This window comes from Protopterus annectens, chromosome 9.part0, assembly GCF_019279795.1.
Source record: "Protopterus annectens isolate FY-2018-M chromosome 9.part0, PAN1.0, whole genome shotgun sequence".
NCBI lineage: Eukaryota > Metazoa > Chordata > Ceratodontiformes > Protopteridae > Protopterus > Protopterus annectens.
Genome location: NC_056743.1, coordinates 1,618,756,107 through 1,618,772,502, shown reverse-complemented (window position 1 = coordinate 1,618,772,502; position 16,396 = coordinate 1,618,756,107). Strand labels below are relative to the sequence as shown.

Here is a 16,396-nt window from a genome sequence, read left to right as displayed (position 1 = left end):
TTTTAATTCTAATATAGCGTGCAGGTGCATGGTTGTCAAGGATGGCCAGAAATGTGTTATTAAAGTGTGTTACTGCCTCATCTAGTGGTAGTTGTTTTAGAATTGACCAATTGCATAATTTAAGTTCTTCTAAGAATTTATTAAGGTTGAAGTTTTTATTTCTTATTGTTTTATAGGTGGGTAGATGTTAGCATTCAACTTTATGCCTAACAGTATACATTAAGAAATGATCACTTAGATCTTCAGGGAGAGTACCTGATTTGTACATGTGGTGTGAGCTATTAATTAGTATTCAGTCTAGGATACTTTCTTTATTGTTATGGTTGCTGATCCTAGTAGGTGAGGTTATAGTTTGTGGAAAGCCATGTAGGCTTACGTGGGTGGTTGGGGTCTCTGCAGTGCAGGTGTTCCAATCTGTATTGAGGTCCCCTATAACAATGGTATCTTGGGGCTAGGTATTGGATAGACAGTAGAGCATTTCTATGCTATGTTTATACATTTGTTTTTATTTATTTGTAGTTTGGAAATCATAATTTCTGCTTTGTTAAATATAAGTGGTTGAAGGTTGTCTAGAGTAACATTTATGGTGGTTTTAAAGAGAAAAGCAACCCCTCCCCCTTTTCTGGTAGTACAATCTAGCCTGAGTATATTATACCCTGGAGGTAGAATTTCATTATCTGGAGTAGTTGGTTTTAACAATGTTTCGGTCAGACAAAGTATGTCAGGGGAGTAGGGTGTCAGGTGGGCATGGATGTTGTTGGCCTTATTGTTGATGCTTCTAATGTTTAAGTGGCAGATCAGTCGAGAGTTGGGGGGGTCTATTTAGGCTTAGTCATATGTTTGGGCTGTTATGATTAGAGTTAGTGTTGTCTGGGGATGGTGGCCCAGGGTTGAAGTGGATATCCCCATCAATAGTAATAGTGTGGGGCAAACTAGCTATGAGCTTTAGAAATGTATTTATTAGTTTTTGGTAGTATTTAGTTTTGGTGTTAACATATCTAGGTATAACAGGGTGGGTGTTAGCAGGGTTAAAGGAGTTGGTGTCAATGGACATCAATGAGTGGGCAGAAAGATAAGAGAGGATTGGGGTGGTAGTAAGGCATTCGGGATGGTTGAATCCTATATGGGATTGGTTTTCATAGATGGTGAGAGACTAAAAGGTGATTAGTAAAGGTAGGGTGCAGAGTAGAGGTGGTATTTTAGAAAACTTAGTAAGTATTAGAGACATAATGGGGGGAATATACAGGTCTATATTACAACCCTGAAAGATCTAAAACATGAATGTATATACATTGACACATAAAGGTCGATGTACATACACAGAGAAACATGTAAATGGTGAAAATCAAAATGCCGAACGTGTTTCGTCAGCAAAATGCGCCACACAGGTAAGCACAAAATAAAAAAAATACATTAACACGCTTATGCAGGGGGTCAAGCCCCCCTGCACCCCCCATATGAGGGGCTTCACCCCCACACCCCCTTCTTAAATATACCAACACAGAGACCACACTACAGTGGGGAAAAGAATATATTTCCTTATCCCCACCACCACGCTGATGGCTAGGAAAAACATTCAGCATTTTGATTTTCGCCATTTACGTGTTTCGCTGTGTATGTACATTGACCTTTATGTGTCGATGTACATACATTCACATTTTAGATCTTTTGGTTTGTATTATGTAACCAAATATATTCCTGGTAGGTAGGCAACTTAGGTGTAATAGTAGATGGGGGATAGTGGAAGGGGTGGGTTATAAATTAATTCCTGTTAATGGCTGGCGATAGTGGAAGGGGTGGATTATAAATGAAGTCCTGTTAATGGCTGGTGAAGGAGGGGAGGGGGTGTGGCTGAGGGGTTATAAATTCAGAGGTACTGGGGGTGGGTGGGAATAGGGGGCAGGAAGTGGCACAAAGTGAGCCTGGAGGGTGAGCGGAGCAGGGCTTAACCACAGCAGGGCGTAACCACACCAGAGGAATCCTCAGAGCCTGTGATTAAATAAGAGGCTTTTTCCTTGCTTTTTTACTTGCTTTAAATTATAATCTACGGTCTGTTTTTAAACAGAGATAACAACTTTAACAGTACAATTTGGTGGAACTTTTTAGCATTAGGAGCCTTATTTAAGGGCTGGAAAGTTTGGTGCTGTTGACCCAGTACGGCTGAATTAAGCAGTTTAAGCAGAAAGACTTTAAAAAAATAGCAACGTTAGTTAAGTTTGTTATTGAGGGTAGACCAGTGTGGCTATCCGTTTTTTTTTTTAAATGCCGTACTGGATGCAGTCCTTCTAACCTTGTAAGCCTTTCAGGGTGGGAGCCGTGAGAAGAGATAATACCTAATAATATATATTTAGTGTTAGCTCATCACCAGAAATTGAACTATAGCAAAAAATATTTGAACAGGGTTTCATGCCATATATAACACAGCAACTGAGAGAAAAAGCATAATCCTTACATTATAGTACTCTGCACTGCCCTAAGAAACGGTTTCAAGTATTTGGTCGCTAAATAGAACAAGTAAGCAAGATATAGCATGTATAAGAAGAAGAAACGCTAAAAAAGGTCACACTATTCTGCATACAGCATCTTGTATCTTTAGCATGAAAATAAAGTTCAATGGTAGTAGCATTTGGGAAGTAGGCTGTTTGTACAGAGTCTTGGATTTAAGAATTAGACTAAATACTACAACAGAGTTATACTGATCTACAATCACTTCAGATTAACAGCAACAAGAAAGCACAAACAAGTTTTGTTTTATGACAGGTGTTTAAAAGCAAGCGTCTTTCACTTATAAACTGCCTCTATTTCAAAAAAGGCTTTAGAGAAAACTTCTCATTTAAGCCCTTACCCCTGTCGGCTTTTAACCTTACCATCCAGTTTACTTCCTGCGCTTCAGTTTTATTCTCTATATCACCACCCCTATTGTTAAAATGCATTTTGTGTATCACCATAAACGTAAGCTTATGTCTTGGTCCAGACCTTTCAACATGCTTAGCTAATGCATTATTATCAGATTCAGTGGTGATGTTATAAACAAGCTCATGAATACGGTCTCTCAACCTCTCATTAGTTTTGCCTACATAAAAACTATGGCACACCTGGCACACTGCAAGTCAGTAGTATTACAGTTAGCTGCAATCCTGAAGGTAAGCACTTTCCCATTGTCCGGATGTGTGAAACTAACTACCTGTTGTGTCCATATAGCTGCAAAATCTACAATTATTGCAAAGTAATGTACTAGCAAGTGTGCTTCCAATATTCATCATCCTATCCTCTTGATAGCACAACATATTCCTCAATGACCTCTTATTCTTATATGAAAATCCAGGTTGATCATCTACCACCTTCCTGATTTCAGAATTACTGGTGAGTATAGGCCAATACTTCTTAACTATATCTGTAAATTGATTAACGTTGCTACTGAAATGCAACAGCATGCATACAACATCCCGCTCATTAATGTGTCTAGTGACACCTTCACTAGCCCCAGCAAAATAGGGTTTGGCTATAGTAGTACGTAGCCTGGTAATGCTACTAAAAGTGCTATAAAGCTCACATCTGTTGTAACCTCCCTCAAGAAACCTCTTTCAAGGCGATCAAATCTGCCTTAAACTTGGGGTGATCTGGATTTAACCTGGGCATACGCATGCCCTGCCCTTTGCGAATATTCTTAAAAACATGGCCTGGGTATTTTTCTATGTAGTAAGTTATTTCTCGTGCACCCCTTATGATAAAGCATGGTACTAAAGGATCCACATGATTTCCTGAATATCTTGATATCCAAGAAGTCCACTTTATCTACCGCTGCTTTCACTTCAAACCTTAAAAAGAGGCACTGCTATACCCTACAAATATTTCCAAATATTTACTTGCTGGATATTATTATTATTATTATTATTATTATTATTATTATTATTATTATTGCTACTACAGTTGTACATACAACTATAGCTTTATCCATGTTTTTATAATGTTTCTAATTATTTATTTGTTTCGTCTTTATTTGCTAAGAATGCTGAGCAAGGCTATCTATTTATAGTAAAGGCAGAGGGGAAAAGCTTTAGTTTTACAGACAGCTGTGTGCAGACTGAAGCCAGCTGGCATACCCTCTGAGACACAGAGAAGCATATCAGTGCAGAAGCAGGGAAAGCTTCCTTATAATGTCTGTTACACATACACCACTGCTACATTACTTAAAAGTGTACACTGCCCACTTTGTCTTCCTCTCCATTTTTCAGCAATGCTTGAAACTAACCTGCTCTGCCTAGATTGTGGATATTAGTTGCCCTGTAGTCCAAAGAGTTAAAAATGGTCAAAAGAGATGCAAAACTGAACAGAAGGGAGCAAAGATGCAGTGTCACACTGCCACAGAGTAGTGTCTTTCTCAAGCCTGTCCTACTAATCTGTGGCAAAAATAAATAAATAAAAGACATAACAGTGTTATATACAAGAGAAATATGTTCCTGTGCTTGGGTATGTCAAAATAAATAAAAAAGGAAATAAATACTCCTAATACTCAGGGCTTAAAAATCAGTTCATGCCACTTGTGCAATGAAATACAATCAGTGAAGAAACACGGCCTAATGTGTAAACAAACAAAATACAGTATCTGATTTGAAATTTCAGGTAAACCTGGGTCTACTTCTAAATTTCGAACTTTCACACGTTTGAATTTCTTATGGTTAAGACCATAAGATCAAACTTGTGAAAGTTCGAACCATTTAAATAGAGATTGCAGTACAGCATGGAGTAGTATATTTTCCATTTTCCTAGCTGTAGTGCGATTTCAGAATTGGTATATGTCATTAGCAGGGGGTGTGGGGGTGCTGCAGAAACTTAAAAAAAAATTATATATATATATATATATATATATATATATATATATATATACATACACATATATAATACTTTGAAACTGTTTTAAAATTAAGGATTTTTTAATCTCTGAGAACTTATTCTCCTCTGTCAGAACATGCCAAAGAAACCCCCCTACCTGCTAGCAGCAAATTCATATCTTATCCATTGAGTCTGTCTGTATACATTCTAATATACAAAATAATATTGTTAACTTTACTACAAGCAATTGAGTGTCTGAGCAAGTTGCTGCTCTTATTTTTGGTACAAAATGCATAAATATGCTTGCAAATCTGATTGCCAAGCTTGAGGGTGGTCTTTACCATTTCAAAGACAAGGCACACCTGACATTCAGCAATACACATCACATTAGTCACATTATATTTGAATATCCCTAATGGAACTGCTGTTTCTCTCTGGATCAACAAACGTAATCACAATATATGGAAAACTTGTGGATATCATAAGTGCCATCATTTTATTATTAATGTAAGTATTGGTTATACCTGTAAAAGTCTCATTTTCAAAAATGCTCTTGAAATTGTGGTTTGCCTTATTAAAAATGATAGAATGTGAACCAACAACCTCCTAGATTTCCTTGTTGGCCACCAGAGTCCTCCATTTTTGTGCAGTGTCTATAGTAACTACAAAATCAAATTTATAGGTTATAAACACTAATTTGATCTTTCAGTGCCTTTACCTATCAAGATATCTATTTTGTCAGAATAGGCCACATATATTTTCCAAAAATAGTAATTAGGTTGATATATACTCACTTTGGATGCAGTTCCATTGCTTAAAATATCTTGCATCAAGCCCTTAGGGAAGCTACTAGCCATGACTTATTAATAAGAGAGAAAACTTCTTTAAGAATCTTGCAGTCACTTGTAATCAGCCTAGAGGCTCTGAGCTGTACCTTGCAGTGTCCTTTTTAACATAAAAGGGCATAAACTGCTATAGAAGACATATGAATCAATGCTGTTCTCCTTTCTATGTATTCTGGTATTAGGTTTTTCATTTTCTGTATTTTTATAAACCTCACAATCCAAGAAATGTGTTTTATTAAAATCATAATTTATACTTCAGAAAATCCATAGTATTATTTGAATACATTAAGAATTCAATAAGTATATGCTCTTCTCCTCACCACACTATAAACATACTATCAAGAAAGTTGTTGTTGTGTCTTTCGGCTTTTCCTGGTTAAGGGTCGCCACAGCGGAACTCCAATCCGCTAATGATTGGTAGTTGATTTTTACGTGCCGAGTTACCAGCCCTGACGCACAACCTTCAACAAAGGTATGCCCATTCACGCATGTCTCCATGCAGAAGACGCTCTAGCTGAGAATCGAACCGGACAGCGTCCTACTGTGAGGCGACAACGCTACCGCAGCACCACCACCGTGTGATAATGCATTTTAATCAAATGCCTAGAATTACTTTTCTGTACAAACATTTCCTCTCAAAAAACATTATTAAACTGAATAGTTAGTTGTCATAGCAATCCCTATAGCTACTCTGCACATATGTTCATTTTTTTCTTAAAACTTAAAATCATATTGCAGTCAAAAATCTCATCTAATGATGTACAAATAATATGAGAACCCATGACTGATATGATGTCACAAAGACTGTAATATTTTTGTTTTTATTCATTCGTATTAATTTCCAGTTTGAAGGACCACTACATATACATATTAAATAGGAAATACCACTTGGAAGCTTACTAGTCATATTTACAAGACTAATTATACTATAACAGTGCAGACACTCAATTATTTGCACAACTTTTCGAAATACTTTAAACGTTAGAACACAATCAAACAAAACCAAAGGGTAGAGATTTTACTTTTCTGCTAAAAAAATAATTTTTCCAATAATTTCTGTTTCCTTCATCTAAATTCCTCTGGATGTAGCACAACCATGGGGAAAGGGGTGGAACATGACACAAAAAAACTTATTGTGGATAAATTAAATATGTACACAGTGATTTCATACATTTCCATTGATATTACATAAATAACAGTTTTATTAAATGAAACATTTATTTATTTTATTTTACATTTGTTGACCGGGCTAGTCTAACTGGATATATGTCCATTTTCAGTAGAGGCCCAGGGAGAAAATCTCCAAGCACTAGCAGTGACAAAGAATACAATATTTAGTAATTAGTCAAGTAAGTTACAGTACATTGGCTGTGTTGGCAAGAACAAAAATAGTAATAAGTCATTTAGTAGGTAGAAGTTAATATCAATAACAGAGAGATAAACAAAAAAAAATATATATATATTTTTTTAATGTAGATTACAAAGTAAGCCTCAAAGAATAGTATGGAAGAGAAGTGTAGAGAGAGCAAGAAGGGGAATAAGATGTCAGTCAGGGTTAGAGCATGGACAAAGCCAGTGAGATTTAAGATGTTCTTAAAAAACAGTCACAACACAGACTTTCTACCCCTCGACATCAGCAAACTGTACAAACACAGCAACATTCCCTAAATGTACTTCCACCCCATTTTAGCCATCTTCCTCACCCCATTGTCTCTCCACAGCCATTCTCGTTTTAGGTACATACAGTTACTAGGCTTGTCATCTAGGAGACAATTGAGAAGCATAGCCCAATTTCTCAACTGTCCAAAAACACTGTCTGGTTAAATGACCTGCTCAAGATTACACAGCAGGCAACTAGATAATGAAGATTGAAGTCCTGTACCACAGGAAGCAGCTTGTTATCAGCTCATAACCTTAATCCTGTGCAGTAACTGCCAGACTATATCCTGTGCACTGCCTACCATATCCAGGCCTTACTTTCCTATCCTCATTTACCACAGACTAAATCCTGTGCACTGCCTACCATATCCAGTGCTTCCCTTTCCTATCCTCATTTACTACAGACTAAATCCTGTGCACTGCCTACCATATCCAGTGCTTCCCTTTCCTATCCTCATTTACTACAGACTAAATCCTGTGCACTGCCTACCATATCCAGTGCTTCCTTTTGCTATCCTCATTTACTATAGACTAAATCATGTGCACTGACTACCATATCCAGTGCTTCCCTTTCCTATCCTCATTTATTATAGACTAAATCCTGTGCACTGCCTACCATATCCAGTGCTTCCCTTTCTTATCCTCATTTACTACAGACTAAATCCTGTGCACTGCCTACCATATCCAGTGCTTCCCTTTCCTATCCTCATTTACTACAGACTAAATCCTGTGCACTGCCTACCATATCCAGTGCTTCCCTTTCCTACCCTCATTTACCACAGACTAAATCCTGTGCACTGCCTACCATATCCAGTGCTTCCCTTTCCTATCCTCATTTACTACAGACTAAATCCTGTGCACTGCCTACTGTATCCAGTACTTCCCTTTCCTATCCTCATTTACCACAGACTAAATCATGTGCACTGCCTACCGTATCCAGTGCTTCCCTTTCCTATTCTCATTTACTACAGACTAAATCCTGTGCACTGCCTACCATATCCAGTGCTTCCCTTTCCTATCATTATTTACTACAGACTAAATCCTGTGCACTGCCTACCATATCCAGTGCTTCCCTTTCCTATCCTCATTTACCACAGACTAAATCCTGTGCACTGCCTGCCGTATCCAGTGCTTCCCTTTCCTATCCTCATTTACTACAGACTAAATCCTGTGCACTGCCTACCGTATCCAGTGCTTCCCTTTCCTATCCTCATTTACTACAGACTAAATCCTGTGCACTGCCTACCGTATCCAGGACTTCACTTTCCTATCCTCATTTACTACAGACTAAATTCTGTGCACTGCCTGCCATGTCCAGTGCTTCCCTTTCCTATCCTCATTTACTACAGACTAAATCCTGTGCACTATCTACTGTATCCAGTGCTTTGCTTTCCTACCCTCATTTATTACATAATAAATCCAGACTCAATAATTATTACAAGTCCCAAAAAGTAATAACAATTTACTCTACCTTGCAGTTGCTTACCTACCTCTCCAAATTTCTATGAAAAAATGTAAGCATGTATCTACAACATTATCCCTGCACCACAGAAGTAGAAACATTTATACTTTTAAGTGACTTCAGTCTAAATCTTTTAAGCCCCCTGTCTAATCAGAGCTCTGAATTTTCATATCGGTCTGGATACTATTGTGCATATTCAAGAACTGCTATCCCAACCTGAAATCTGGATGACACTCTTTCCTGTATCTATCTTCTAACAACTTCCCTTTAATCAATTGTCCACCCTTCTTTAGTGATTAATGTTGCTTTACTTTCAAAATAAATATCATCTCACTAAACACCCCACCATAACTAGTATCCTTCAGGCTCATATCCTCAAGGAACATTAGCAACCTTAAATCCTACCGCTCTGTTGATTGGTTACCAATTCTTGCCTCATAAAACTCAAACTGGGCTGCCAAATGACTAATCATGACCCTTGTTCATCTTCAAGACAAATTCTTTCTCCTAGTCTCCTGAATACATAGAACAAAGGAAACATAATGGCTTATAAAAGATCTAATGTCCCTTCTTTCCCATAGATATTAATCCTGCTCGATCAGAAACAAAACCCTATTATAGGTACATGCAATCAAGACACTCAACTCTGCAGCTTTTCCAAACATACATATGAATTCTCATTCAAAGCACACACCATTTTAGAGGAAGCAAAATCATTTTGGAAAGAAGTTAACTTTTTGATCTATTACGGTGGGACAAAGGTGACAGATACAACAGGTACTAGTTGTTAGGGGCATGATCAACAGTTATTGATAAAGCAGAAGTGTAGGAATGCAGTCCTGAGAGTCAATTAAGAAGCTGCAGGAGGTATTGAGTTTCTTTAAGTGAAAGTATTTTGTAGCTGAGTGTTCTGAGTCCATAGAATGGAGGAAATAAAGGAGCCATGGAGTGGTCAGTGGAGGATCCAGTTTGGAATTCAGACCAAACATGCATGGCAAAGGAGGATCCAAACTGAGCAGAGAGCATGTATGAAGATGAGCATGAAGAGCTAGTCATTTGGCTTGGTTGAGGAAGAGAATCATTTAAAGAGACAGATCTAGGAGTATAGCATTTGGGTGTTGAATGTAGGTCAGAGCGGACAAGCTTAAAACAGTGTGCCTTACCTGCTCAAATATATATAAGTGAAAAATTTTAATAACTGAGTTCTGTTTTTTTTTCCATCAAAATGGATAAGCTGTTTTACATATATATATATATATATATATATATATATATATATATATATATATATATATATATATACTCAATATCAATTAGTTGAAATCCCATAATATTGAATCTCAATTTGTTGACATTCAAAATATCAAACTCCACTTCATCGAAGCAGTGGAATAACGAGGTTTGTATGTTAGAACTAGGAGTCTAGTGGATGATCGCAGTGGCCGGGTGCTGGTGTAGGGGCCGATAATATTTTTTGTGCAGGTGTATTTTCTGGTTGGTAAAGGACTTTATGTGCCACTATTAGCCAGTTGAACTACAGTAGGCTGGGCAGTTCAAGCCATCCTAGGTGATTTAGGTTGTGACAGTGATGTGTCCCGTAGGCTGTGCCAGTAGCAAATCTGGCAATGTGGTTATAGATACATGACTTGTTGAATCATATGATTATTAGGGTTTAATATCAAAACCCTGAAGTGCACTTCATCAGCTAGTGGTACATCAAAGTACAGTTTCAAAGGGCCTGAAAATTGAACATAAACTTAGCAAACCTGCATCAAGGAACACTGAATGGCAAATGAAATCCAATGGTCACATTTTCACAGCAACAAATTTTGAACCATCAGCATTAATGGTTTGAAATGGGGACATGAAATCACTTTTAATTTCAACAATATGGTTTGGCTACATCAATAAACGCACAAATGCACTTCAGGGTTCTGATAGTAAACAGCTTATTAATATTCTGGTGTGGTATATTGGGTGTTGAACATTAGATACCAAGACAGTATGCCAAGGAAACTGTGCCTCAGTAAAGCAAAGTGCACCCACTATAAGCAGTTATTCCCCAGTATACTTCAACTGACTGGAAAAGACTATGATAGCTGCATAGCCAAAACTCCCAACAATCCCAGTGCTCTCCCAAAACTAGAAGGGCAAAGAAAGGTGCAATGGGGATCCTTAGGCATGGAGATATGGGGTATAGGCTTTCACACAGCTCAGAGTTACACAAAAGATTGAATACAAGTAGTGGGGCCATTGACAAGATCCACTGGAGGCAGGGAACAGGGTATGTAGACTGAAAACAGGAAGAACACAGGCTCTGTAATGTGTACTGATTCATCAACATGTTATCACATTTTCATTTCAGGAAGATAAGTTGTGACTTTGTTGCAAAAGTTGCTACATAATTTGACCAGTTTAAGGAGCCCATTTAATGAAAGAGTTTCTCTATTATGTCTGTAAATGTATGTGACACATATTTATAAGCTTCTGACATTCATTTTTAATAGTGCCTCAATGAAGGATATATGACACAGACATGGGAATTTTGAACTTATATCAGGGATGGCATCTCCACCTTCCTTCAATGCCTACAGACCCATTTTGCTACTCATAGTTCTAAAATGTTGCAGACATTTATGTACTAACAAGCTTTAAAGTGACGTTTGCTGTCCAGTGTTCAAATAAGTTCAGTGCACCCTCCAAGAATGTACATGATTTTACTAACAGGATTTATTATAGCAATAAACCATGCCTGGGTGTGGGTAATGCTGGATTTACCCAGGGTTGGTGTGGTTCAGTCACGAGGGTGAATCCCGAGTGGTCAAACAAAGATAACCGTGGGTAAATCCAACATTACACACACCCAGAAGTGGGTTATTGCTATTATACAATGACATTATTTAAGAAAAAAATAATTACTTTTCTTAAATAATGGCATTGTATAATGCCTCCTTGCTGCCCTTCCACAGCTGTCTGGTATTCTGCGGCAGTTCTGATGTACTGCGCATGTGTATGCTTACGCAAAACATCAGAGCTGTGGGTGGAAGCAACGGAGAAAGCAAGATCTCCATTGCTTTTTACAAACTGTCTCGCTATGTTAAAGGAGTTTAACATAGCGAGACAGCTTTGATAAAGCAATGGAGAATCTCTGTTGCTTTTTTAAAGCTGTCTTGCTATGTTAAACCCATTTAACATAGCGAGCCAGATTTAAAAAAAGCAACGGATAAAGCAAGATCTCTGTTACTTTTTTTACAGCTGTCTCACTATGTTAAACTCGTTTAACATAGCGAGACAGTGTGTAAAAAGCAATGGAGATCTTGCGTTCTCCGTTGCTGTAAGAAAAAGAATTATACTAATGGAAAAAGTCCGGGCGACCGGACTTTTTTCCATTAGTATAACTCTGATTTACAATGTGCATGCTGACCAATCAGCATGCACGTTTTGGTATATTAATGGGGGGTTGTTGTATAATATGTTATATTGCATGCCCACAACAGAAACACAACAGTACTTACTACTGCAGCACCCTAAAGTGAGTTGGGGGAGTGCCCATTAAGCATAGAGTAGAACTGCTGCTATAGATTCTTATTGGTCAGGTAATACCTCCCCCCCCATATACACAAACATATGGGTTAGAGTTTACCAAAACTCTGTACACCATAGAGACACTCATGATTGTGTTACATAACTTTATTTAGGCCACATTCCAAACTATGGTCTAGTTGTCATACCCTCTCCAACATAGGGCTCACAGAATAAACATTACTGAAGTGTCAATGATCTTAGATTCTTGGGAACAAAACTAGATGCTAACCTAAGGACTTAACAGTCTATAGATCCTGTGGGCTCCCTAATGTCACAAATCAGCTTTCATAAGTAAACAAGTGGACCCATCAGTCATTCCCTTTTAGTACACTCCCTAAATAAATGACATCACCATCTGATCAGTCATTTCAGAAGGATTTTTTTTACTTTTCCTCATATACAGCTAATATTTGCTTTACTGTTTTACACTAAGTTTACCCTGTTTGAGTCCGGCCTACTCTGATTTACCCTTCATTATGTCATCATTGTACTGTAACAACCTTATATAAAAATTTACTTTTACACCTGATTATTTTGACGTATTTTGCACGTTTCCTCTACAAGACTGATTTGTTGCTCTATGAAACACAATTGTTTTCTTTGTTTTGTATATAGTAATGTAAATTTTGTGTGTGTCGTTGACCTTTTTATTTTCTCCCAAGACAGTGTGACAGACATTTTTTTAAAAGATATTTCCTTAATGCAGATGGGGTCTTGCAAAACTGTGTAAATACATCATACTAGAATATATTTCAGCTTGTTTAGTATCTTATACCTTTTGCTTCACAACTGTGCATTAATGTTTTGACATTGTTTGCTGTGTTTACGTTTGCAGTACATGTTTTTTATATTAAACAGTAATCTATGCCATTCTGGCATGCTCAGTGGCCGAAATGGGTGCAATTTGGATAACTATACCACACAAATTGCCAAGCAGTAAATAAATGGAAATGTGCTGATAAATACTGCAGCCATCTAATTTGTACTGCAGCCATGTAAATTGTATCTAAAAATACAACCCCCATTAATATCAACATTTTAAATCTGTTGCAATTCATTAGGAGGCAACAATTTGTATTCTAGACATTTTATATTTTTTGGGACCTTGAGAAGTACCTGGTTAAATGAAAAATTACAATAATAATAAATTAATTAAACTAGTTAATTAAATTAATAAAATTAAAAGGTTGATATCTGTGTATATCTATAGGCATGTCCTGCCAATGCTGTCTTGAATCTCAGGATCCAGGTAATCGACAATGTTCCTTTGGAAACCTTCAATTAAACAATGAAACCCAGGTAAATGAATTTATTTCTTCACAGGAATGTACAAATCTGAAATAAACAAGACTTGGCATGCATATTAAAAGACAGCATTTGAAGAAGAAAATAATTCTAATATGTCTACTAGATGCCACATTAATAAAATTTAAAACATTTGTGGACTTGAAATAAATGTAAGTAGAGAAGTGATTATTTTTGAAATGGAAAGGGTTAATGTAATGATACTAAAATGTATTAGAATACTATCGCTGCACCCTTTATTAAAATGAATATGTTTAATGTTGTACTGTACTATTTGGTGTTGCTGTGTAGACTTATTCTTACCACAAGCACTACCAAAAATGTGAGACAGGGCAGGCATAGGCTGCATAAACCATGTTATTAATAAAATTCCAAATCACTTTGAAACAGTCAGTCTGCATAATTCAATAATATAACTATTAGGTATAGTGAGATATATTTAAAGTGCTTGAAAACAGTAGTTGGTACTATAGGTACTGCCTCCACAGGACCTGACAACATACCTGACGTTTTAATAAGCATAAACAAGCCTCGACAGCACCACTCCTTAAGCTATTTAACTTTAGTTTATTGTCCCTGAGGGCTGGTGTACAGCGGTAATGATGCCACTCCACAAAAGTAGTCCCAGCACTGACTGTATGAATTATAGGCTCATGAGCTTGACAAGTCTTGTTTGCAAAGCCATTAAACATATTATAACTGACCTGATAACCTGGGATATTAAAAATCTCTTCAGGCAAGACCCATAGAAGTTTGCCATAGGCAAGGGTAGATCCTGTCTAATGAATCTTGTTAACTTTTTTGAAAGGGTAACACAGGCTATTCATGCAATACACATAGAGTACCTTGACCTGGCCAATATGATTGACACAATCCCCCATGCTAGAATAGTTAGTAAGCAAATAAAAGACAGAACCCACATGGTGAGAGTTGAGAGTGCCTCATCAGAGAGTATGAAGGTGACCAGTGGTATTCCACAGGGTTCAGTGATGGGAACTCTTTTGTTTGATATTCACTTTTCTGATCTCTGTCTGAATGTAGAGATCTGGCTAACCAGTTTTTCAGATGACTGTAAACTGGGAATTCCTGTCAAGTCCCCTTCTGATGTCAAAACCCTTCAACAAAAACAAACTTGAAATCATAAATGCCTGGTGTGCTAAACAAAGGCTCAGGTTAAATGCTAAAAGTCCAATGTTGTCAACAACCCCCGTCCCCAGTATACAATATAGTCAACACACACACAATGAACAAAACAAAAATGTTGTTAAAGACTTTGGAACTTGGGTTGATAATTCTCTCTCCTTTGATCAAGTAATGACAGTGGTCAGAAAGTTATTTTATTTAGTGCAGCTAATTGCTAAAGGAATATCACCCAGAGTTAAAGATGTCATTGTCCTCTTATATTCAGCATTGATTAGGCCAATTATTAAATACAATGCCCCCCCCCCCTTTGGGATATATATCACTACACATATCAAACAACTACAAAGACCCCAGAGGTTCCTAGCTAAGAAGATCACTCTAAACATTCCTAAGCTGCCTGAAAAGAGTAGAATCACTGTCCATTTCTTTAGTATTTCATAGACTTCTAAGGGGGAATCTGTGCTTTCCTTCTCATGACATTAGGGATCCAGTAGTCTTAGACCTTTTGTTTCTCCACAAATCAAATAATCTCCCAAATACCAGAACCAGTGATCTAAAATTTCATCAGCAAATAAATAAATCATGGTGGAGAAATAGGTTAATTATGAAACACCTTTTTTCCATCTGGAATAGACTTCCACTGCAGGTCAAGCAGTGTGATACTTTATCTTCCTTCAAACAGGAAGTGGATAACTTGGTGGGTCTTCACAAATTTACCACTGGCTTGACAGGCCTTGCCTTCCTTGTCAAAGGAAGTTTAGTCTAAGGGTGGGTACTGGGGAGGTGTAAATGGTCACAAGACTTAGCTGCCTTGTATTTTCTATAATCTTATGATGTCACATAGAACAGAGTTATGTATTCTAAGAAGAATGAATGTATGTACATAAAAGGAAACCATTTTATTGAATTTGAAATGCAGTGATTTTGAAATTAGAGACCAAGACTGGCATTTCATTATGTACAGAGAAGAATTTCACTATTAGGTAAGTTGAGGGTTAGATTGTGGGAACACATTAGTAGGTACTACTTGCTGTGCTATTAGAAGGGTAAGTATGTCAGGCAATGTTGTAAATATGAAGCCTAGAGAAGAAAAGGTAAAGGAATAATACTGTGCACAGGGCGTGGGGAAGGAGTATTTATGTGGTAATATGTTAAGCAAGATAAAATGCCTGAAAGGGGAGGCATTATAAGCAAATAATGAACCAAACAGGATTGTTTAAAGCATGATGCCCACCCACAAGGAAGTCTGTTACTTGTATATAATGCACACTCTGGAGGGCTTTCTGAGCTTAGCAAATGGTCTCTGTTTTTTTTTTTTTGAGGAGGTGGGTTATTGCATAGTTTGTAATTATAAAGGTAGTTTTTATTTCTTGACAAGTTTCAAAAAAGTAGCCCTTTCCTTATTTATGGGAAAATATTTTACATAGTGTATCTTTTAGAAATGGCTAGATAATTGTGTGTGTGTGTGTGTGTGTGTGTGTGTGTGTGTGTGTGTGTGTGTGTGTGTGTGTGTGTGTGTGTGTGTGTGTGTGTGTGTGTGTGTGTGTGTGTGTGTGTGTGTGTG

The 16,396-nt window shown here is 37.3% G+C and overlaps 1 protein-coding gene across 1 annotated transcript in view; it reads left to right on the top strand.

Annotated features, from left to right (window-relative positions):
• The window catches only part of LOC122810730 (latent-transforming growth factor beta-binding protein 1-like), a 573,718-nt gene that overhangs the window by 357,846 nt on the left and 199,476 nt on the right, over window positions 1–16,396 (top strand). Inside the window, exon 17 of the mRNA XM_044082294.1 lies at window positions 13,595–13,683. Within this exon, the coding sequence (XP_043938229.1) occupies window positions 13,595–13,683 (89 nt within the window). The remainder of the gene's footprint in view (window positions 1–13,594; window positions 13,684–16,396) is intronic.